This window comes from Aythya marila, assembly GCF_965140915.1.
Source record: "Aythya marila genome assembly, chromosome: 1".
Lineage (NCBI taxonomy): Eukaryota > Metazoa > Chordata > Aves > Anseriformes > Anatidae > Aythya > Aythya marila.
The window spans coordinates 27,366,630-27,392,666 of NC_139042.1; the positions used below are offsets into that span (position 1 = coordinate 27,366,630).

At 41.1% G+C, this 26,037-nt stretch overlaps 1 protein-coding gene across 1 annotated transcript in view; it reads right to left on the minus strand.

The window, feature by feature from the left end:
- Positions 1-644: 644 nt before the first annotated feature.
- The window catches only part of FOXO1 (forkhead box O1), a 63,982-nt gene continuing 38,589 nt past the window's right edge, over positions 645-26,037 (minus strand). Inside the window, exons 2-3 of the mRNA XM_082779642.1 lie at positions 4,580-5,936; positions 645-4,192 (exon numbers count right to left, since the gene is read on the minus strand). Of these exons, the coding sequence (XP_082635768.1) occupies positions 4,593-5,936 (1,344 nt within the window). The 3' untranslated portion in view covers positions 645-4,192; positions 4,580-4,592. The remainder of the gene's footprint in view (positions 4,193-4,579; positions 5,937-26,037) is intronic.

Here is a 26,037-nt window from a genome sequence, read left to right on the forward strand (position 1 = left end):
TACCATCTCATGTCATAGCAATTTTATTAAGAGCTTATACTTACAAATACCCATTCTGAAAGGATTTCAGGACTTTTTTTTTTTCTTTTTTTTTTTTTTGTAATTTTCTCTGAACTAGGCTTGTTGAAGCACTGGCAACAAGGTCTGAGGCTGTATAACGCAGCGTCCAGTAACAAAGTGCCTCTACACAAAATCTCTCATGAGCTCTAAGACTCAGGCATGGATTCTTCTTGCGTTTAGTCTCAACGACTTGTAAACAAGTTACTTTTAGCACTCTATGTTGTGATAAAACACTTGTAACACAGCCCTATGAGGTTCCTGTACCTGCTACACTTCCAATTCCAGAAGTAATTCCAAGACAAATTCCTTTATACCAAGTAATGGAAATTTTGTTTAACTATTCTGCAGTTAGTGTTTGCGTGTTAATATGGTATCATCTTGCCAGACACAAGACTTGGTACCATGAGGTATTTTTCCGTATAAAATTGCTAATGCCATCAGGATTGTCCAAATGGGATCATCATCATTAAAAAGATTACGTGGTAAGGAAAGTGATTACAACAACATCTGAGCAGAAGGATTACTAATCACAAGTAGAATCCCGGTACAAATCTCATTCTCCGTATACAAGAAAGGACACAAAACCTTTTAAACATAATTTATATACATTTATGGCTTTATACAACAAACTGTCAGGGATTGTTCTCGTGTGTCTGTAAAAGTACATCAGGCACTTTTCTGAAAATATCCACGTCTGAATTTTAATTCTGCAATGTGACTAAGTCAGAGCAGTGAAGCGTTGAAGAGCTGTCACACCACTCGCAAGTAGAGCTAGCAGTATGTACATGCCAATCTCTCACAATATTGCTGGTTTGTGGAACACCCTCAAAAAGGAGGCCAGTTTTAATGCCAAGTAATTTGCTTTTTGTTTGCATAAACCATGCTGCATTTTACATTATGATTACCAAAAAAAAAAAAATAATAACAATGAGAATACCTTATTTAAAATCAGTCATAAATTAAGGATCCTAGCAATTTCATAATGAAAATAGGAATTTCAAATCAGTAAAAAAATAAAAAAGTACTAACATACATCCAGTGGTTTAACAAGTGCAAATTTTATACTGTTTTTATAATTGGTCCAATTTTATCTTCTCTTCTTAGGGATGCTCTGTTGACTTAAGCCAATAATAAGCAATATGAATTTTGCTTATAAGTGTAGGCAAATTGTCAGTTTATCAAAGCAGAGCTTTCCAATTAATGCATCTACTACCTAAACATATATCATATAGCTATATTATGGAAACAATACATCTTTATATTTAAAATATCTGAACAGCTCTATAATACAATAAACTTTTAATAACAGTACAAACCAGAGAAAAGTCAAAAACAAGGCTGCATAGGTAAGATCATCCGCACAATTCACAAACCAATCATTTACAACAATTCTGACAAACTAAGTTACTCCAGAAACTTGGTACTTTTACTGAAAAAGGATTTATTACTAGAGGTCACATAATGTTTGTTTTCAAGGCAGACAATATGCCCTTCATCAGACTTCACAGTATTTCAGAATTACAATTGCAAAATATTAGAATGGCACCACACAAAAGAAAATAAATTTGACCACACAACCCAAAACCTCTGATTATCTACAATTGTTTTCTGTCAGTAATTAAAAGGGGCTTCCTACAGGCTGTTGTAACTCAGGAACGGCTACATTTATGTTTTTCATAGTTATAAAAAGAAATAAAGAAAATATCTGTATGCAGGAATTTATACAGTAGCAGTAAATAATAAACAGGAGGTATATTGTTAAATGTAGCATGTTCAGCTACAACCCGATGGAGTTTTAGCATTAGGTGCTGCTTTCTTGGCACACAAAAGTGAATTTTGTGACTACATTGGCCTATGCATATCAGTGCCCATGTGGGAGCAAACATTTTTGCACATGTAGCAGAAAGAATGGTCTTCAGAAACCTACATGGGAGCCCTTTGCTTGTTCCATTGCCAGGGTTTACCATTGAGTCTCAGAGACTGTGAAGTTGACAGTGGAGATGCTATTAGAGAGATTCACTCTAAAAGCAGGCTGTTTCATTGAGACTTCACCACTACAAACATTTCTTTTGCTCAACAGAAGTTCAAAGACCTCTACCACGCAGGGGGAGATCCTGTATCACAAGACAGCCTAACATCAGCCTCTGGAATTGCTGACAACTGTAATAAGATATCTAAAAATTCAGACCAGCTGTAATTAGTAGTGATTTAAGCCCAACAGGGAGCTAAATGCTAGCACATCAATAGATACATTGAAGAGTTTTAGGAAAGTCATAACAGGATCATTAAATATATGGCTTGTTGCTAAACTTCATTTTCTTGGCACATCCCATTTCTTTCTCCACCATACTCCATCACTACAGGGAAGAAGAGTTTAAGTTAGAATATTTTCCAGTTGTGGGGTACATATATAAAACAGAAGTCAGTGAAAATATTTCATTCCCCTGCTTCACAACAGCCAGCCCTAGCACAAAAACTGTTAATGTTCATCCCATCGGCTCCAAAGATTTCTCTAACACAAATGATGTGTAGCAACCAATGGAAAGACAGGTGGTGAGGCCCATACTCCACACATCCTTGAAAACTGCATAATTTAATTGCAAAAAAGTCAGAAATCGCTTATCCAAGATGCAACCCTGAAAATGTTCTGGTCAATGTGCCTACTCAAACAAGAGCAAGTGTTTCCACAGGAACGAGGCCTCTACCATTAATGCTCTCTCTAAAGTTCTTGTATTTTCGACTTACTTTTTCTTTCTTACTCAAAAATTTTTTTTTTTTTCTCCTGGAACAGAGGGCAATGCAAATTTTAGCCTTCCGTTGAAAAGCAGTACTTCTGCTGACTTAAACATACCACTTGTCAAAAGAAACACCGACACTAGAACTAGTGTTAATTGATAAAAATGGGAATTTTGTCATTAATTTTACTAAAATTATGAATTTTCTCCAAATGGTCCTGCTCTTGAGTGTACAAACATTATGAGACCTCCATGAAATAAATATAAATGAGAAGCATTGTACAAGCACCTAACAATGAATTCTTAACACTTTGTGGTAGTCAGAGTTAAAATGATAGTAGAAGCAGATGACATTTCTAAAAATGCATATATAAAACTGATTAAATATTTCCTAAACATAAAGTTGTCTATATTTATACATCACGCAACAAAAAAAGGGACAGAAATGTTTTGTATTCAAGATACTTATTAAGCTTTTCCTTTATTAGCACTTCCAAGTGCTAGGGAAATTTATAAAAACATGTACTTAATCCAGTTAAAATACTGTACAAAATGAAGAGGTTATGAATGCTGCCCGATCTCAGAATTATTTTTTTTTTAAGTTGCCTACGTAACAAAAGTAGATTTTAATTATAAGAAAAATAGCTTGGAAAGTATTCCAAAAATTATCTTAAATCCAACAACAAAGTCATTAGTCTGACAATGAAATCCAGATATATTCTTGCATAAATTTACATGAATACAGGTAACTTATCAAATGGCATTTAACCTACTGTTTGTTGTAAATAGTCAGCGAGTTTATTAGGATCATATTAACAGGCTGTTCTGTTCCCATATGAAATGTGTGGCAATTTTAAGTAAAATAAAGCAGTTCATACTGCTGCAAGGCAAGTCCACAGTTATCTCAATTCATCAGAACACAGGTAACATCAATGAAGGTTAAACTTACTTAGGGCATGAGATCATCACAGTATTCTTACAAAAGTTTATAAACTTTTCTTGGACCAAAACAGATAGTCTTAAAAAACAATTCTTCTTCTACAGATCATACTGTACAAAACTGAAAGCACAACATGATGTAAGTAAGAGTCTTTGCTGTGATTATATGGTGTAGTGAATTTGGCACTTCAGAGTAATGAAATTTCCAATGGCACAGTTCTTATCTACAGCAGCACATAACCTGCAAACCTTGGGCAAACATCCTGTACAGGAAAATACTCTGTCTGCTGCCAACTCTGACGAAAGGAAGAAAAAGAGAAAAAAAAGACACAAAAAAAAAAAAAGCTAGTGCATGCGCACAGCTCTGTCAAGAAAATTAAAAAGGAAGGTGAAGGACATCTTTGTACTGCTTTTCTCAGTTCCTGCTGTCAGACAAGTCTGGAGAATTTAACCGTAGCCTAGGAAAAAGAACAACAACAACAACAACAAATTAACATTCACACCAAAAGATTAATTCTATTAAAATATGCGCAAACTAGCTTTAAAATAACTTAAATGGGGAAAAATTGTTTTCATTAATTGTTAGTTACCAGAAAGTTTTTGGTTTAAAATACTAATGGCAAAACATTACATTACTGCTCCACATGAAGTACAGAAGTCAGTACATGGCAATCCTAATGCACCAGTGCAAACCTGATTTACAAACTCATAAAGGACTGGAAAATCACTGACTATAACAGAGGCATTTCACATGCCAACACAAGCGATCACCCAGATTTTAAGCATTTGACATCTCTTTTCCCTTTAAGCTCTTTTTCAGATTTATTATAAAAAGCACAGCTTACCTCCTACTACATCCTAGCCTGACACCCAACTGTGTGTGGTTGTCTTTACGCTGTGCTGAAAACTTTGGTTAGGCAATACACTGTCAAAGTTAAAATCTAACGTTTCTCCATCCATAAGGTCATTACGAATAATTGACTCCATGTCACAGTCCAACCGTTCAATTAACATGTCATCTAAGTCACTGGGAAGCTTCTCCTGGTGGAGGGAAACGATTCCCACCCTTCCATAGCCGTTGCAACTGTTAACAGGGGCATACGGGTTCATAGCATTCATCTGCATTGGATGACTCATAGGCACTTGTAACGAAGTCTTCACTGTCGACAAGCGATTTAGACCTGAAGTATGTGACATGGGGTTCACTGTGTGTGACAAGGCACGACCATTAACTGCAGGTGTTGGCTGGTTATGTCCTTGGTGAGGGCAGGCATTAGGGTTCATCATTTTGTTGTGGGGTGGCTGACTGCCATAACCTGGCATCACCGAGTTAGTGACCATCAGCACACCTTGGCCCAGCGCCCTGCCACCAGCCTGGGAAACACCAGTGTCTACTGATGCCAAGATATCGTTGTGCGGAGGAGAATCAGAAGTCAGTAACTCCTTCAGAAGTCCTGCAGGACAGTTATATTGGCTCATCGATCCATAGCTTGATTTACTGTCTTGAAGAGTCTGCATAGGAATTTGGGGCAAAGAGTTCATGCTAGCTTGAGCATACGTAAATTTCCTGTAGTCTGGATTTGGTGAACCTATACTTGTGGTCGAGGATGCAAATGAGTAACCTGGTGTTTGCTGCATCAGGGTAGCAGATGAAGACTGGGTTGACACAGTCATTGACGTATTAGGTGACAAAAGATTAAGGTTATCCAAAAGATTTTCCATGTTCTCCGAATTACTCATCTCTGAAAGGCTGGGTAGAGTAGAAGTCATTTTGGTGGCTGATGATGGGTATACCATGGAGTGCACATCCCCGTCTCCAAGATCATCTTGCTCTGGCAAAATAGGAGAAAGTCTTCCACTAATTGTACTAGCATTAGAGCTAGTTCTAGGTCGAAATGTACTCCAGTTATCAAAGTCATCGTTGCTGTGCGAGCTGGGGCTTGCAGGCCACTTCGAGAACTGCGATCCAGGGCTGTCGCCATTCCCCTCTTGACCAGACTGAAGGGAGGCTTTTTTCTTGGCAGCTCTGCCTCTGCTTTTTGCAAACTTGCTGTTGTTATCCATGGATGCCGCTCGCCTCCTCGGAGACTTGCCACTCTTTCCTCCTTCAGGATTGAGCATCCACCAGGAACTCTTCCCTGTTCCCTCATTCTGCACTCTGATGAACTTGCTGTGCAGAGACAGGTTGTGACGGATTGAATTCTGAAAAACAAAATAAGGTGTAAGAGCACAGGATGCATTTCTGAGGGCGTTGAAAGAGAGGCCTCTTATAATGTTACATGTGTAAGAGGCACTTCAGGAAAAAATTATTTCAGAACTGAGTCCTTTCAGAAGCTACATTTCCGAATGCCATATTCCTAACTGTGGTCCCCAGTTATACATTCATCTGTACAAAAGGAGATACTTAACATGCTGAACATTACATACATTTCAGGAAAGTCTTTCACATCAACTCTCCTTACAAGAAAACCTGCTGCAATGAACAAGACTTCCACTGCATGCTAATACCCTTGCTTGCAGTTTTGATTCTTTCAAACGAAGAAAAGATGCTTCTTTTATGGCATGTTTTTATTTGCTTTTGCAAACTTACTCTAATTTCACTAGAAAATATAGGGGTAATTGTGAAATGGGAAAACATGCCCGTCTGGAAATATTTCTATCAGTGCACCACTGAGAACTGGCTAAAACTTGCAGAGAGTTGCCAAATTAATTTGTCTGCCATTTGGCAAGATCACATTTGACATTATGAAAAGTTAAAAGTACTGAAGTAGTTGATTCCTCATACAGGAGGAACTACAGATCCCCCATATAAGAGACAAAGTATATCAGAAAACAAAGACCACTGAAGATCTCATTATCAGCTTCATTCTGATGAGTTGAACCTGATTGCATTTAGCAATTCCTTTTTTTATTATTATTATTATTTTATGCAATGTTCAGGAATGCTAGATCCTGTTTTATGGTCCTTATAATGGGATCTCATCATATACATCTCTAAACCCTGCAAACATGCCAGCCCATGCATATTGCCACTGAACATTAGTGAGGCTTATATTACTTGTGTTAAGTGAGAAAAAACTTACAGAAATCAGTTGAGGACTAAGTTCAAATTTTTGTATATAAAAACCACAAATTGTCTAAGAAATCATGAGGCAGAAAGGAATGCAAATAGCACAGACAAAACTGCATTTAAGACTTCAGTCTTAAAACATCTTTCTCTTTCAAAATCAACATTTTAACAAGCAATGTTGACCCTTGTAATACCTGATGGCACAAGATATCTTGTGCCAAGACAGACCAGGGAGTACTCAAGCTTTTCATTATCTCCTGCATTTCCCAAGCCCAGAATGCCACCTGTGACAGGAGCATCTCCAGAAATGGGTCTTCCTTTCTCCAAGATACTGCCAATATGCACATCTTGCCTCATTCTCAATACATCCAGCTGACAGAAGGAAAGCAGCAACAACCATAAGAAGGAGCCACACCAGGTGAAAACAGTCATCTAATGGGGCTTGCCTCCAACCAGAGAGCTGAGGCTCAAACTCTCTGCCATGGCCATGGCACACTGTGGACTGTGGAAGCTCAATCGGCCAAAGCAGGCCTGGCCATCTGCAGAGCTCAACAGGAAAGCTTACTCTGGGGTCAAAGAGGAGACCTTCAGCAGATGAAGGCAGCAAGAATTCCTGGACAGGACTGTAACACCTTATATGCAACAGTACTGTGAGAATACCCCAAGAGCACAGCCTCACACCAAACGGGTCCCTCCTGGACAGCAGAAGATGGGGGAAAGCAGCCTTCGTGGCAGAGCGTGGTTCAACCAGCACAGCAGGGAGTCAAAGCATCTGCCTAACTTCAGAAGCCTTTCCAACCTCTCCTTTCAATCCGGAGAACCATCTTTAACAAATTATCCCAGTTAAATCAACACCAGTGACGATTTCAGCATTTTCTCATTTAATTTTGAAAGGAAGCCAATCTCTCTGATATTAACTAATTGCCACAGGACCTTGTCTCTTCACTGCAGTCAGCCTATGCTAACCCTGCAATCAAAAACTCATCTTCTATCTAGCGACAGGGCATTAGGGAAGGCCTTGAAATTTTATTTTCACCACATGTGGCCCTGTAAAAATATCATCTGGGGCTCGCCTCTGCATAGCTTTAGGCTTGCGAATGCTCAGTGACTTGCAGGGCTCAAGGCAAGCATCCGCCTTCCCCCACCACCTGACGTCTTCGTAATGCAGTGTTAGCGCTGTGTCAGGAGGGTAAGCCCCAAAATCCATCTCTGGACCTGCCCGTGGCTGTGGTTGTAAGGGCCAGGGAGGGTTGGGAGCCAGCCCCGCCAGCCCTTTTTTTTCACTGTAGGGCCACAGCTGAATTAAAGGCTGACACAATTCCAGATTTAGCAATGTCGCAAGAAAGTTGTTCTGCACGTCTGTTGATTAAAAAACCTCCTGCGCCAGTTCATTTTTTTATTGTATTTTGTAAACATACCCAGTTGGCTCAGGCTTACTGTTTACTATCAAAATAAGCATATCGAACACACAAAACATCAGGCAGAGAAAATCCCATGCTAGTGCTCAGCTCCCTCTCCTCTGCAAAAGAAGTGTTAAATATTTAAGAAATTACTGCTATTCCTTAGTCATCAAAAATATCATAATTTGGTATTATTATACTGAGGACATCTGAGGTCGCTCTTTGAGTAACAGAGCTGTCTCCTAACACTGCCAACAATGAAAAAAAAAATTTCCTAACAGGAAAAGGTTTGCGGCCCAGAGCTTGTTACATAAATTCCTGTTTTTCACGCAGCCAGCAGGACATTAAAGAAGCTATGATTTACTAACTTGGAAAAAAGTGTTGAAGAGGTAAATCTTGTGAAAATATGCACTGCTGTTAATGATGTTGTGTCTACAAATCTTTGCCAGACGCAAACATGACCTGATAAAAAAGTATAGTTTCAGCAGTGGATCTTGGCAGCCAGAGAAGCGGCACCGCCAGCCGCAGCCCTGCCGCCTCAGCACGCTGCAAGACGCTTCAGACCGCGGCTTTCAGCAGGACTTTGAAGCAAAGTCTCTCAAATCCCACCTGAAGGATACAGAAAGCAATTGGCTGCATCTCCAGCCAGGTTTCCATGCACCGGCAATGCATGCCAGGTCATTCCAAAAGCATCCCCGCTGGAATTTTATCAGACCCACGTTATGACTCCGGCAGGACTGCTGCCACCTGTGGGGTGTTTCCTGGGACTGAGTTTGTGTGCTTGAGATGAAGCTCTGGAAGCCTCTGCTCCTGTTTGGCCTTCAAACTTCATCACATACTTCATACTTCAGTCATACTTCTTCAGCAGAATGACTATCAGCTATGGATATGATTATCATTCCTTGCTGATTAAGAGCCAAAATATGCAAAACCAATATTTGCTAAATGTAGTGTAATGAGCACATACCAGCTAATAAAACTAATGAGGCCAAGAAAATGATTCATTTGAATCTACACATTTATATCGTTCATCTGCTCTTCCAACATTTCTTGAAGCTGAACCACACTGTAAGCAAGAACACCCGGCTTGTTCTTCTAAACAACAAATAAACTCAAACTGCTCTATATTTTAAAATGATAAAAGTCTGAGACATTTAATCCCTGGGTGCCAGTAGCAATGCTGATGTCTAGTACTGTATTTAAACTCATGAGGTACCTATATTAAAACATGCAACCTAAGGTTACCCTGACTAACTGCTGAAAAAGTCATATCCCTCTTTAAATTGAAGTATATTTTCTTTTTTTAATTGGTTTGGTGTCTTACTAAAAAGACACACTTGAAAACACAGTTGCTTTATTGAACTTGACAACACTGTAGACTTTTACTTAAAGAGAGCCCAGAGAGTCACACTGGCCATCTTTTGTCCACTGCATTCCTTGGAGTATGCACAGGAGAGGGAAGCAGAGCAAGAGCTCCTGTATAACCCTACTGCCGACCTCACCAATAACCCAGGCTCACTGCAGACTTTCCCAGGATCAAACTGTGGATCAAACTCCAGGGAGCTGTGAGACTCACGTGTTGTAATTTCCCATGAAGGTCCATACTGAGCTTCCTTCACTCCCTGTTCAGCTACAGTGCTGTGATGGCCACCAAAAAAAGGGAGAGCAAGGAATGGATGCAATGGTTGGTATTTTTTACAAAAACAATCTTGTATCACAGATCTGCTACCAAGCTGCAGATACTCATGTTATTGCAATAAAGCACACCAGAGCATCTCGGAAAATATATTCATCAGTAACTGTCAACAAAGGCAGAAAGAGTTGACCTCTGGAGGAAGATGCAGTTGTAATGAAGTGGGAGACAGTAAGGTAAGAGGAATACTGCATCCGCAATACACAGGTCAAGTATTTGTATTAAAATCAACTGTCCCAGTTGCCTACCAATTTTTCACTCAAAAGACATTTCAGCAGTCCACTGCTTCCTATGCCTTATTGAAGAGGATGGTCTACACGTGCTGCTAGTCAGTTTGCACTGCCATCAGCTGAAATGGTTGCAAATGCAGGTTGGGTACAGTACCTGACTGTAACTCTCATACTTCCCCAAACAAAATCTGAAATAGATTTGTAACGTGGAGAGAAACTGTCAGTAAATATGACACTTCAAGACTGCTTTTGCTATGACCCTCTCAGATAACTGTAAATGAAGGGGGAAAAATGAGGTGGAGCAGGAGATTGCTTATTTATTTTAATTAAGAGTTAGAGAATATTGCAACAGGAACATGCCTGGTAAGAAAGTCAGGCTTGAGGACTGGTAGGATGGAAGTTCATCGACTCATCAATTAGCATCATCACTGTTGAGAGGTGCATGCCATGAACACTGTTGGCTGATACGTGTCAGTGACCAACATTACTGACATCTTACAGAAGGAAGCAGAAGCAACAGAGTCCCTCTGTGGAAAGAGCACTAAAGCAAAAGGGAGACCCCAGGATTTCCTTATGCTGTCACAGAGGACATCAGACCCACCTCTCAAGGTCTATGTCTTGGAACTCTACAGCAGTTCCAGATGTTCAAATCGCCTTCCTCTTGGAGCCTCATCCACTCTACAAATAAGTTATATAAAAAAACCCCTCCCAGGAAAGTATGCAAAGGACTGTCAGGACATGCTCAGGGCTCCTTCAACATTAACAGCCAGACAGCAGCAGGGGCTAACCATGGCAAGTGGCACCACGTGGCATCTGTTCAAGGCTGAGTTAGACCATGCTTGGCAAAATAGACAAGTCTGCTTGGAATAGTTATGCTGCACCCACTTTGCTGTGCCTTCCAGCCATCTTGCCAAATTTTCATGGGCATGGTGAGGAGACAAAGGAGGAAAGAGCACGTTGTAAACTCCAGATGTAGCAAGATTTCTTTAGGCATGACAGTCTGCTGTAAGGCAGGCTCTTTGTCTTAACTATGAGATATGAAAAGTTCAGAGGCAGATACTGCATATCGTGCTTGGGCTTGGCTCAGAGCTGGTGTTTGACACCAAAAAATGTTTGGTCAAATGATAGCACACTTGTTCATAAAAGAGCCTTAGGCCATATTTCTCTCTCAAGAGGGTTCCTGGTACCACAGTGTTCACCAACATGACCACACATCTGGCTGCAGTGTCAGAGGTTTCAGTTGCTAATGGAATAGCTATCTTTGCCACCCAATTGCTGCATTCTTTCCTTACGGCTCAGAAACCTTCTCGGTTGTCTGATAAGAGCACGGACAGAAAGCATGTCACTTACCCTCAGGTCAAACAGTCGTATTTAGAAGAGGCTGGCAATTTGCCACCTGCAGCTGCATGAAGGTGGAAAGGCAGGATTTCCTCCCAAACAGGTCATGCTTTTTTAGGTCCTTTGTTCTTAGGGGGGTGCCTTTGTTTGACTTCATTTTTATCCTGCGCTGTTACGTGGCTAAGAAGTTTCAGCTGGAAAAGCTGCAGAAACACTTCAACCCTCCTACGGGGACCTCATACTGTATCTCTGGGCTTTTCATTACTGATGGTAGCAATAGCGAGAGTCTTTCCCAGAGCACCACCCATGAAACATCATCTCTGAACATGGAGGTACTTTCACAGACCGTTTTGTTTGATGAGATTTCAGCAATCCCTTGTTCCTTCCGTGAATATACAAGAATGTAACAGATTGTATATTACCAGTGTACGATCACTATACACGGACAGAGGAGGCCTGTTGTGCCCCTATTTTATTGGTGTTAATCTAAGTCCTACTCCTTCTGCAGTTAAATCCACAGATTTATACCCTATTGCATTTCCTTTCCACAGCTGTAGAAGGGTTGGCCATCCTCCAGGTTGCATCCCATTGCCCCACGTGGCACCAGGGACTGGAGGGGATTTCACAACCACTGGAGCTTTCTCCTCTGAAACATAATATGTAGTAACAGAAAATACACGCACAGCTCCAGACAGGGATGTTTAAGGGACTTGGCTATGCACACGTACATGTCAGAACCAGCAGCTCTACTGACACGTATTTGAGTAATTCCCAACCACGACTCCCAGATACATTATTAATCTTCATTCTAGGCAGACTCATTTAAAGCACTTTTCCATAATAGCAGTTTGGACGTTTCTAATAAAATGGCAACACCTGCCTACTTTCTCTACACGACCATTTAGAAAGGATGAGTATAAAACACATGAACTGTGTAATACATAAAATAAGAAGCATACATACAAGGCTAGCACACACCTGGAGACTGCTCCAATTGAAATGACCCCCAACATGAACTTCTCATGACCACCCTTCTGTACTCTGTGTCTTATAAATACATTTATTTCTATAATAACCACACTACAGGCATGATACAATACCAACACAGCACACACCAAAAATACAAACATTTGTTAGCATTTCAAAGATGAGGAAACCAAGTGACACTGATTAGGAAAAACAACAGACGAAAATGCGTATGAAAATTGAGGGATATTTAAAAGGGGGTTGTCAAATGGAACTTCCTCCATCTCTGGTAAAATCATCTGGGAAGCCAAGACAGATAACAGGTTTGTCTAAAAACTATCAATTGTAGGTATGAAACGGGTAAAAGAAAGGCAACATTAAGAAAGCAACACAGTAATATAAAAACATAAAAGCAAATAACCACCAGGATAAAATAAAAGTTGTGAATAGTAGAAAATAAGGGAAGACATGGGTATCAGATGAAAAAAATAATGCAAAGCTAGCAGGGGGGACTATGTATTTTGTGATCTAGACAAATCCCAATATTGCCATTACAAAACTGAAGCTTTAAGACTGCTGTTAGGACAGACAGACAAAGACAAGTGTTTGACAAATACGAGGCTTCCTGTTCATAGATAGACAGTTCTGTTTTCCACAAATATGGAACAAATATATGTATATGCATATATTTATGCATATATGCTTCTGATGAAGAAGGAGCATTTCCTAACTTCATTAGTGACAAAGCAAGCCAAGACAAAGCCTCACTGAAGAGGGACATTTTGAAGTCAATTTCTCCTGATAATCAGGACCTCCTTGCCTCCTTCTTAAAGCTTTCTCAGACCTTTGGACTTCAGAACCAGCCTCTGCTGCAATCACGTCAGTAATGCAAAGCAGCAGAGGAGGAGGATGGGTAACACAACCTGGGTGCCTTGACATCGGTCCCAGGTCATATAATAGAAAAGCTGATGGACGACTCAATTAATAAACCATCAGAGGTAAGGGATATGATTATTACCTTCCAAGAAAGCCCCATAGAATATTATCACATGTACCAAAAAATGTATCTCTTTGAATAATTTACTACTTTTCTCAAGAAAGGTAAGATAAAGAAGACCTGCAGATACCCCAATGCCACTCTGAATGACAGCACAGCCAAGATTAGCACTACTCAGCGCCTCTAATGCACACTCATCAAAGGGATTAAAATGATTAGAATTATCTATAGTGCAATAAGCCGGTGGCCCCGTTACAATTACTCACTGCAGGCTCTAATACAACAACCATGAATGAAGCTATGCAGAGGACACAAGCACGGCAGCAGGGGCAATAGTTCAAGGCAAAAGCTGTTGCTGAATGCAGAGCACAGACAGGTTATTGTAAGGTAGACACAAATCACAATTATAAGTTTATTAAAATAAATACAAATACTTGGAGTAATAAAGTAGCAGCTCGTCCATACGATGCCAGAATGACTAATAACATCAAATTTCATTCTCTGACTATGGTAAGGAGAGATCGAGGGGTGTTTATTTTTTTTCAGCCAGTGGGAATAATTACGATCGGTAGGACAAAAAATGTTAATCACTCGTTTCCTGTTTAACAGACAGCCTGCTTCACCTCTGCCACTCTCCACGGTTACACCCAATTCATCACAAAGACTGCTGCACTGTTTATAGAAAGCTTCCCTCTTTTCTCTTTTTAAATCTAAGCTGCCTTTTATTGACATTCGTTAGCTCTAATGAAGAGGCACAAATGTGTATACACGCTAAATATATCAATACCAATTAGCCCAGCAGCGATGTTATAAGGAGCACTAGAAACACGTTCTGACAAACAAGCAGCACAAAGGTGAGAAATAGGCCAAAGTCTCAGCATAAAGCACTGAGGTGAGAAAAACCATCGTCCGAAAATAGGGCTCAGTTTTTACACGGGCTTTTGTGGACATTCAGAGAAGTTCACAAAAAAAAAAAAAAAAAAAAAAAAAAGAGAGAGAGAGAGAGAGAGAGATTACAAAAGATTACTTCAAAGGCTTTAATAGGCTAAGTTAAACAACTGGAAAGATCCAAGCCTCTGCCTGAGTATTCACATAAACTTCGCATGTTAAAAGCCCTGGATAATGACCAAAGCAGTCATTTGCCACTTGCCTTTGTAAAGGCACAAGCAGACCTAACCCGAAATATTTGGTTTCATTCGGATGCTTCACCAGGGAGCCACACATCTTCTCTTCATCTTCATGGATTAAGAGCGTTTGCTTTCATAAAACCATCTCTAACATAGAGGGTTAGAATGATTGTTACGAACTGATGAATTTACAAGCAATGGAGAGGCTTGAGGATTCCTTTCACCTGCAACAACTCCCACTGCCTGACCACAGACCTCTTCTTAAGGAGACAGAGAAGGAGCAGACACCAGTTTCCAGCCGTGGGTCTGTGGAGAGAGCCAAGCACACCTGCAGCTCTGCGCTCATGACTCCCACAAGCACAAGAGAAGTGTTGGGGTTTTTGGCAGAGAAGCCACCAAGCCTGCCTGTACTTCTTACCTCGAGAAGCAACATACCAAGAGGGATGTACAGTTGCCATGAAGTAAAACGTTGGTTTGATTTTGTGCAGATTAAAAGGAAAAAAGCCAAAAACATGTACTGGTAGCAGTATAGCAGAGGCAGCATTTCTTTTCCTTTAGCAAGCAAGCAAAGAAACCAAATTCTCCGGACATGGGTGTCACTGAATACTAGTTTTTCAGAAACAAAGAGTCAATGAAAGCAGCAAGCTTCCTTTGCAGCAGGGTTAGCTGTGCCCCACAGGAAATCCCTGGCTGAAGGAAACTGCAAGTCTTGTAAAAAGAAGGGCAAAGCCTTCCATTTACAGGCTGAACAATATCTCACACTACATCTCACTGTGCATTTGATCTCTATTTTGGCTAAATGAAGTGCAATGATAGGCTACCAAGATGTAAGTGTAGTCCCCAAAACTACAAAAAGGAAAATAAAATAGAGTCGATTTGTTTTGTTTGGTTTCGGTGCATCTTTAGAGGTTCTTTACCACACCTAGTGGAAAAGATGCTGAACGTCTTACATTTGTAAGGGGACAGTGTCCATTTCGGAAAACAACCCTCACCTAGTGTTGCTGATGTTGCTGTAGTAACCAAGAGAAACTGAGGGAAGAAGACAGGGACATTTCTCTTCCCTTTGGTTTCTTTTGTACATGAACACAGTCCAGTGCATGAAGTCACTATTTTTACTGTTTATTTTTCCTCTCACCATTTCTTCCCGCATCCATCTTGCACATTAGAAAAAAATAAAGTATTGTTTTGTTGTTAACAAAATATCAGTAGAAAAAACAGATTTCTACGTTTTTATTAAAATAGCTGAAACAGGATCAGACTTAAGTTCTTGTTAAACTACTGCATCATCTCCAGATATGTAGACAAAGGATATGCAGTCAATATTCATTCATTTTGAGTTTTATTTCTCATATTTTTCTTTTTTCTAAAGTTACAAGAAGCAAGTACTGATTTCCAATTGCTCCATTTTGCATGTCCTCAAGAAGCAGCACATATACTAGGTATTGTGTTTCTACACAGCTTCTTTGAAGACAATTTGTCTTGGTACATTTTTCCCCACTATAGAAGCATGCCAGACCACCAGCACAGTCTCTTCTGGAGAGCTCTTTCCAGTCCAAGCTTGGTCCCATAGCCCAGCAGATTTTATATAACATGATTTACTACTGCAATGCCCACAAAAAGCCATCAACCCAATTTCATTATAACCTTGAGCTATATTCCATCTGTACATTGCCCCCTCCACTGTCTGGCCAGTTGCGGCCACCCCTATTTCAAATGAGGTGTGGTCTAAACTTAAAGGGTTTTCAGTTTATAGTCTCAAGGGGGTCTCAGGACTCCAAGGACTCATGACGGGTGGTTGCAATGTTCATGCCAGCATCTTCCTCTTGAATACTGCTTTCCGTGACGTTCTCCAGACTGCAGCTTCAAGAAACGCTGGCACTCATCACTGTTTTTTATGACATCTGGTCAGCGTTATAAAGCCACGATCACCCAATCTTGCCCAACAGGCAGCACCAACAACAAACCAAGTTACCTGTGGACACGCTCAGACCCCAGGTTTCTGCTATCTATGGGAAGCAGAACGCTGTTTCTTAGAGCAAGCTGGGCACACAGAGGAGGGAAATCTAAAGGAGAATTTCTTCCCTCACACCAGTTTTGGAAGCACTCCTATTTCCTCACTACTGTAGGCTGTGCTCTGTACTTAACAGACCCTTATTAAATCAAAGGACTATTTACAATCTACATACTGGCAAGTCCACATTCCCATAGAATGTCATCTGGCAGCAGTGATTTAAACCATCAGCGCTGTATTTACTTGCTTTCCTCTCTCCCAAACAAGAAGAGTAAAAAGGACAAGAGGAGAGCATGTCTTTTAATGACAAGAACGGAACTAATAGAGTAAGCCCAAGAGCTTTGGTGCATCAGCATTTATCACGCCACCCAAAAATACTTTTAAAAAAGGAAAATATTACACTGAGGACAATATAAACCACGCTGGACACAAACTAGGAGAGCAGAGTGAGACATTGTTCTGCCAAAATGAGCTTTGTCAGGTATTTTGCATGCTGTCATTCCTATTTTTCTTCTGCTAACTTGGTCTACTCAATTTTCCCTCCATCCTATTTCTCTCCATTTGATACACGCAAAGAGACTGGCCTCGCTGTGGCTGCTCAGAGCACATTTCACTCATTCTCCCATTCCTCCCAACAGAACCTGACCTAACTTTTTGCTAACCCCAAAAGTTTTTATTGGCTTTCTGATTAGGTTCCCTCCTCCTGGAAGGCTTGGTGCAAATTTCTGGGCAGCCAAAGCCTGCCTGGCTACTTATTTGGATTTAAGGACTGCAACATCCAACTTGCTGATCACCAAGGCTGCCATGGGCCACTCATCTCTCCATCTTCTTTGCCTGAAGATGGGAAGGTGGAGGAGCTCTCCTCTAGCTTTCCCCAGCCGTGCACTAAAGCACTATGGTGAAACCACAATGGAGACAAGCAAGCTGAAGTGTCCTAATCAATTCAAAGGGCTGCAGCAAGAAAACCTTAAGACGCTCCAAAGGGACTTGCTCAGAGTTTTTATCTCCTTTTGACAGCTTTTTCTGAAGTACTGCAGTTTAGTTTTCCCTCTTGTAGATGCTCTGAAAGGCAACACACAGCACCCTGCTCAGACCCGGAGATGCACAAGCTCTCTTCTGAGAGCATTTGCTTGCTAGGTCAGAATGGGGCATTCATCTCAAAAATAAAAAAATAAAAAATAAATTAAAAAATCCACCCTCACAGGACACAAAGTTATATCAGATTAAAAATAGCAGGAATGTCAGCAGTAGGAGCTGTCATTTGCAATAGCTATCAAGACAGGAAGTTATTTATTCTGTGGATCACATAAGGGCCTCTTTAAAAACAAGGATGAAACAGAAAAAAAAGCAACCATGTTTACTGAAGCTTGTTTTCCAATATTATTTATCTAGCCAAGTTTGTTTATGAAGTTTTGTAATCATTTGTCATTGATACATCTATGGATTTATGTTCCCAGATTGATTAAGCTGCTGGCAAACTCCAGCAGACATCGCAGCCCTCTTTTTTTTTTTTTGGACTCTTTTTCAGTTTTAAAGATATTACAGGGAATGTTTCCACATTATCATTTTGTTTTAAAAAGAAATTAAAGTCTTCAACTTGGAAAGTCAGGTGTTTTCAAGTATTTTGTTTGTTGATTATTCATATAGTCATAAATTACACGTGGTATTTGGCAGGCCATGCTTTTCTCTGTTAAAATGTTTGTTTTTACTTCTTCAGTTATTGTGTAGATGCTGGTCATAACATGCTTTAGGTTGTTTTGAACAGCAAGGAGGAAATAAGCAATATTTTACCTTATATCACACTATAACAACATTAAATGCCTATGCAGCAATGTGCTGCCCATTCAGTATTTTCAACTTTTCTTCCTGTCTACTGCTGACTTTTAACAGCAAGAAGATAATCCATAACTTTACACAGCTTTGCAACATTTAAACAAAGTTATGATTTGGTTCACATCCCGGTCAAAACAAAACACAAACAAAAAGGAGAAAGGAATAGGAAGTGTAAAAAGAAAATAAAATAACATAACTGTATTTGCTGGAGGCTGACATAAAATTATAGGAAAAACAACAAAGCTCTTCTGGAGTCAGCTCACAGCCACAGGCTTTGCAGGTAGCACAGGCCAGTTGGAAGAGGTAGATCCCTGGCACAGCACTGTTTGCCTAGGTTCATCCTGACACTAAGACAGAGGTTAGAAAAGAGACTTGGAAGTCTGTGAACTCCATGTCATCCCCACTGCCCATCAGGTCTCAGTCTGCTCTGGACATTGCTCCTGACCCATTGGGACTCCATATGCCCTCTGGATTATCAAAAAGAGACATGTTGTTCCAAAAGTCACACCGATCCATGCAAAACTATCTCAGCTCCAGTGCTGAATTTTCAGAACTACATGTCAAGAATTTCTCAGGGATTTTTAATAGGGCTAAGATGGACATTACTTTTCAAGTATTCAGTTCTCATACAGCAGGATTTCCACTTCTGCCCCGCTAGAAGGAAACATGACTATTTCACTGCATGTTTCTTTTGGCCATCTTTGGGAAAAAACACATCTTTATCATTTAAGAGTTTGAATTTTGGCATAGCAACATTTTAATACCTAGAGTCCTCTAAACAAAAAGGCTCCAACAACCAGCTTTTTTTTCTGTTCTTAATGGGCAGAAAGAATAACCCTACCTAAAAGCATCTTATTTTGGATCATTCTTACCATGAACTTTGAAAGATCTCAAGTTTTCTAGAACAAAAACTTCTGACACTTAGAAATGAAGATGTTTGGCAAGATAGCCCCCTGTTCCCACAGACATCTGCAACCTACTTGAGCAAATCTCAGTGAACTACATCCATCCAAAAATATTCTTCTTTGAAGCTGGAACATACTTGCTGACTTACCTGGAGAATATTTATCCAAAAAATCCTTTCCCTAGATTTTAAGCGTTTAACTAAATAAAAGCACAAATAGAGTTGCAGGAATGATGCAGATCAGCATGCCTGTAAATCAGAATAGTTCATGGACATTTTCTAGCTGTAAATGAACAAAGTTGCTTTATCAGCCCTGAAGCACAGCAACTGGAGATTGGACTGAGACAAATTATTACTGCCCACTGGATAATAGTAACTGGGGCAAAGACAGTTTTCCTAAGGACAGGACCACGTGCATCAACCCACTAATTTTTCTTTTCCTTGTCTCCCACCATCAGTTGTACATATGCCAGGCTTGACATCAGGCATCACCATCTTCTACTTTTATGTTAAATTAAATTTAATCATGCCAGCTTCACAAAGCTGCATCAAAGGCATCTCACCAATAAAGCAATACTGTACTGGAGCTTCCGTCTGACAGAGTTGGTGTCTGAAGCATCAAAAAAGCACTGGTAGAAGTTGAAAGTAAGCATAAATATTTGCAGTTTACCTGCTTTACACTTGAGCAATATTTAATGTATCCACTTTACAGTGCTTGGCCTTAAATAATAATACGAAAGTTTATCTACCCTACCCCTCCTACCCCCTTTTCTCTTCCCGCATTCGCTACTCCCCCACTGAAATAAAAATAATAAATGCAGAGCAGATAACAACAGGAGCCAAATCTTGGCTTCAACATTTAGAAGCTAGTCATTGTTTGCTACAAGCTCAAGTCTGTATGTCTTAAAAAGACTACAGTTAGCAACTGTTCTGATTTAACTAAAAGCTCCTCATCTACCTGGTAAGAGGAGGGAGCTTTCTTCCAAGGAAGACTCTGTAAGAAACGTACTTCCAAAACTCAGCTTTGAAGCAGTGAGCGAAGGATCTGGACACAGTACCTTTATGATATTTCTGCACCAATTACTGTTTTAACAGATTTTAGTACCACGTTATATACACCTTTTAATGAAATCCTCAAGGCATCAGCTGAGTTCAGAAGCTATCACTTAAAAACTCATTATACACGTCAGGTTCAAATAATGGAAATTGGCAAAAGGGATGTGGGCTCAATCCTTCTGTTTTCTCCTCCATCAATTATACAAGGAACCCTGCTTCACTCCTCCACTGCTGCCTACTTCCTTCAAAGACAGGCTCTCTGGGACATCTGATAAGGAAGCTTAGAGTTATCTTGCTCAAACAACAGCCATCCCCCACATCCCTCCCCACACATACATTCAACACCTTTGACTGATTTTCCAAGGGGAGCAGCAGCCGAGCAGTTTTGACAACAAAAAACACAATTTTCCTTGCTCTACATCTTTAAAAAAATAATGAAGTGAGATTTTAAACAGAATGGATGAAATCTTTAACAAGTCTCACCTATTTGTCTTTTTTTTAAGTATTGAAATGTGAAAACACTCAAGAACGAGCATGATCAACAGAAGATTAAGATGTACAGTCACCCCTAAGGAGGATTGTAGAAAAGTCTCTAACACATACAAATCCCCCAGCTGCAGCAATTTCTGCACTGTATGGTTGGCTAATAAAAACCACAGAAACATGTTTAAAACAGGCTTAAGGCCCTTTCACCTTAAGAAAGAAATTGCCAGAGCACAGCAGTGACAATGTGTTTGCTTCCTGGCACAGTTAAGGGCACACCACAGCCTTTTAACGCCTAGCAGCTTGCGTGACTCTTCATTGTCACAGAGGCTGCCCACTTTTGTCACTCCTTATAATTTTTTTTTTTTTTTTATTCAAGACATACACATATCCTTTCTTCTGTAGTTGTTTTCAGCTTGAAGCCCAAGAAACCCTTGAGGCCTGTAAAATGCTTTTAAAAGCCTTCAGAAGGCAGGTGGGGAAGGTGGGCTCAGTTGTATGTCCTCTAGGACTACAGTGGTGTTCCTGTAATCCTATACCAGCAAAAAGAAAAAATGATATTAAGCTGCTGATCCTAGAAATGGAGCAAGAACAAACTCATATTAAACCCAGCCCCCAGACTTTGTCAAAAGGCTGATTTAGAGGATAAGCCCAAAGGAGATTAACATGAGTAAAATGTCAAAGTACACTCAGACAGCAACAGCGTCTTGACAAACAGTGAGGGGTAATAAAACCCAGAACATTTAAGAAACCAACTCTGCAGAGAACAACCCCTAACTGTGCAGCATGTGCATGAAGGAAAGCCCTCCCGGAGCAGGTTCTGGCACCTGGTAAACTCAGCTCACCGAGCCCGTAGCCAGAAACACAGCCAACCCAGACAACTTCACAGCAAGCAAACCCTGCAAGAAGAGAGCCATGTTGTCCAAGGAGCAAGGCATCATGACCATTCCTCCACACTCCTTGGGCCTGGTTTCCCAGGCCGCTCCTGGCAGCCAGGGTTGATGAAGAGCCATGGTTCTCCCTTCACCTGCCAGGAGAGGAGGAAGCAATCCAGTAGCAGAGGAGTGCACAGTTTTGAAGGGGACATCCAAAAGTTACTCCTCAACATTATCAAGGGATAGGAACAAGGAAGGAGGCAGACTCCTCAGCTGCCTCCTCTCGTTCCTGCCACTGGGGCAAGCAGCTTTTGGAATCATTCTGATGGGGTGAGTCCCAGGAGGGGATCTGTCAGACCCTCATGTGCAAGCAACAAACAAGAGCAACAGAAAGCTCTCTTTGTGGTCACCTTCCCCACCCCACGCACTCTGGTGTTTATTTAAACATTACATACAGCTGTCACCAAGAAACTTCACCTTTTGCCACCCTGGCTGGCCCTACCATTCCACACGTACCAGCAATGCAGCCACCCCCATTTCACAAATACACCACTGCCACCACCATCATACGTTAAAGAGACTTTCCATACTCCACTGCTTCAAATGGCAAGTAACTAATGGCAGTTATGGCAGTGGTTACCTGGGGTGCAATCGGCATTGATACATTTGATGTCCACACATTTATCTTTATGCAGGCCTGAACACCAAAATCAGGCCTTGAATGCCCCCGTGGTGGAGATGTGCAGCAGGAAGGATGGTGAGGAAGGTAACTGCTCCTGTTCTCCTCAGTTTAAGATAAGCCAGCAGCAGAAGTAATTCAACCAGTGAAAAGACATTGAAGGAATAACCCACAGGAGCAGCACTAACAGAGAAGGATTTAAAGAACATGATTCGGGTTGTACAACAGTTTCATCACAGCTGCTCTACGAGCTGCAGCAGATAGCAGTGCTTTGCGTCCTTTAGCATGACATGACTACAGGGTTTAATTGCACAAAGCTACGTGAAGTAGGCTAGGGCGGGAGGCAAAGACTGTCCAAGAAGCCTGCAAGGAGAGTCCCAGGCAAGCTGAGTTACAAAAGCTTAAACTGGACAAGTGACTGAGGTGCTGGAGTCAACACTTCTGATCCAGCACAAGTCTCCCAGCACTGAAGGCCTTTCTGGTGTCACCAGAAGACTTCCTCTGCCTGACATCCATGCAGCAATGCTGAGGGAAGAGTGTGAGCTGCTGAACCAGGCAATGCTTCCCTGAACAATTCAGGTCCTCAGGTCCACCAAGTCAGTCACAGGCCAGGCGTGAGGGAGCACTCCAGCACATGGGGTGGTAGGAGCTGAGGTTGCCACTCAGAGACAAGTTTTTGTCAATTCACATGAAATCAGGAACCTACAGCCCAGGCAGCAGCTTCACAATAGAAAGGCTACTTCTTCAAATGGGCTTACAGAGGGTCTCCTGGTCAGAGCTCCACCTGAACATAATCTCAATTCCCAACCATTGCCCATGAAAAAAGTTTCCCCGTACTGACAGCATTCCTTCACACCTCAGCTGCCATCTGCTGAACCTGCCAGTTACCCAACTCAAGCTTGCATCTGATCAAAAATTTCCTCTTCCTCCTCCTGTCCCACCCCAAGTTTTCTTTATTTCCTGGAATGATGACGTCCCCAACACCTGGGCTGAACACAGCCATTTTCCCCAACAAAGAAACCAAATCCCCTACACCAATTCCAAGTGGTTTCAATGATTTAATGTGCTCACTATGGACAAAACTTACACTACTCAAGGCAAAATTTACAGTTTATTTCTCTAATTCCAAGACTCATCTTCTAGTAAGGGCATTACAATAATACAATTAACAAAGTTCTGCTATATTAAGATCTGCACTGCTTTGGTGCTGTTTTTCCTTCATCTACATTTCAATACAACATGCTTGAATGTTTTTATCTTTTTTTTTAGGATGTGTTTGTAACCCAACAAGCCTCATGATAAAAGGCAGCAAAAGAGGAATAAAGGGCACTTGTGAAGACTAAAGTCCATAATGATGACCGCAGGTCATGCACACAGGAGGCTGACACCCTCCCTGGTATTTTGGCTGTTGACTCTCCAACTAACTTTGCAAAAGTCTAACAGAGCAATAACAAAAAGTCACGAAAAATAACTTTGGCTCCCAGATGCACCTCTCCTAACTGAGTTGAGACACCCAGTCCTGCAATACGAGGGGAGTGCTGCCCTTCCTTATGCACAACGCCACTGCTAGCAGGCGCTCCCACCAGCATTGCGCCTATTTGTGTGTGGAAAGGCAGACAAAGAAGAGGAGGGAGATGAAAAGGTGCCTAGCACCTTTGTCAGACATTTGGAAAACACCATTTTCTCCAACGCAGAGGAGGAAGCAAACAACAAGCTCTGCAAGCCCCATCCCTCAGCTATAGCCGTACGCACGCACATGCACACGCACTTCCTCCAGCTTCAAGAAAACAATGAAGCGTGGGGAGGCCGGCTCTTATATAAAGTACATACCAACTATGTATAAAATTAGGAAAGCAGCTGCTTCAAAAACTCAGTCACCTTTTTATCATCAACAGAGCTTTAATTAGTACCCATCTGCTTCCTGTTTTATACTACAGAGCTAACTTTCACCTGTTTCAGCATAACACCCCTTCCCCCAAATGCAAGTATGTGCATGCACGCACACACACAAAGTTAACAAACACCGTTACGCTTAAGTAATTAACATTGGGAATCCTCATTCGGAGTATCTGGGCCATTTGCTTCCTTTTTTAAAAAGCTAGGCTTTGGCAGTGTTATCCAGTTTAACAGCAAACACCTTTAAACCACACACATGGTTGTTGTGCTCCACCATAAATATGAAATGCAGTGGTACCCAGGGACCCCAAATGAGGACTGGCTCTGTACCGCACTGAGACTGCCCAGAGGACTCCCAAGTCAAGTCTGGGATTTTCCTAATGTCCGTCACACACATGAAAGGATTTATGAATAAACAATGGCAAGGCTGATAGTTAAGAATGGATTCAAACTCACCCCATTGTTTGAAGAGAAGAAACAACATTCAGGAAAAAAAATATTACTTAGGGAGGAAATAGCTTCACCTTTGAATTTCCTGACATTTTTCCTCCCACGCTTTTCCCCTTCACACATCAATTATTTATTTATTTTCCACAGAGGAGACAAGTGAAAGTTAAGGACAGCAGCAAAGCTACGTGCTGTCAGCCCTGCCTACCTCTCCTGCACCGACTCACTGAAGCTTGAAAGCTTGCCAGGCACGTGGTATCTCCAGAGAGCAAAATAAGAGCAAGCAAAGCACCCAGAGAAAGAATTGCTTGGCAATGGTCATGCAAGGAGCACCACTCCTAGGGCCAGCTACGGGAATGGGAAGAGGGGTGAGCAACTAAAGGAACAGTATTTGCAAGCACTCTACATGAATTTTATGAGTATGCAAAGCTTTCTCAAACTTAAACTGCAGAAGGGAACTTTTCTTAGCATACCTTTAACACCAGCCACCACCTCCAGAGCTTCTTATGCCAAAGTCAGCCTGGCAAGCACTCTACTCATGCTCCAGTTTTGGAGCACGAGGAAAGTGTTCTGTCTTTATGGCTAACAACGCAATCCGCCACGGCTTTCCCAGATGTACGAATCCAAAAAAAACTTTTGGAGTTTTCTCCCATTTCTCTCTGCTCCTCCTGGAGCTGCTTCCAGAGGTGTTGGAACTGCCTGCCTGCAGGTTCAATGAGATTCATCTCCAGAAGATTATATTGGATGACTAAGAGGGTTTTTTTTCCATTAACTTGAAATCTTAAACTACCTGTGAGGTTGGGAATTTAACTTTTCAGACCCTGCCAGATAAACAGGAGAACCAAGAGGACTCCAGTATCAACCATTGCAAGTGCTTTTATTTCATTTTCTTTCCTGCTCCAAGAAAACAAAACAAAACAAAAATACTAAAAGTAATTAAAAAAAAAAAAAAAAAAAAAAAAACAGTTATCCTGACATTACCCTTACAAGGGGACTTCTCCATTTCATTCTTTTGGGCTGGAAGAAAAAAAGAAAAACACAAAATGTTCACTTTTCACAGACTGAAAAGTGAAAAAAAAATCCTGCAATAATCCTATTTATGGCATTAGTAGCCCCATAAATAATCCTGTAATAAGAATTTCACCAGTCACCATTTAATGTAGCAGTCATGGGGTTACCATGAGAAGCCAGCCTACAATATCCTCCTGTTTCCCCCACACAATCACTCAAGGGGGGGATCACATCACTGGCAACACCCGAGGTGTCAACACTGACAGCCCAGCACTGGTGATGATTAT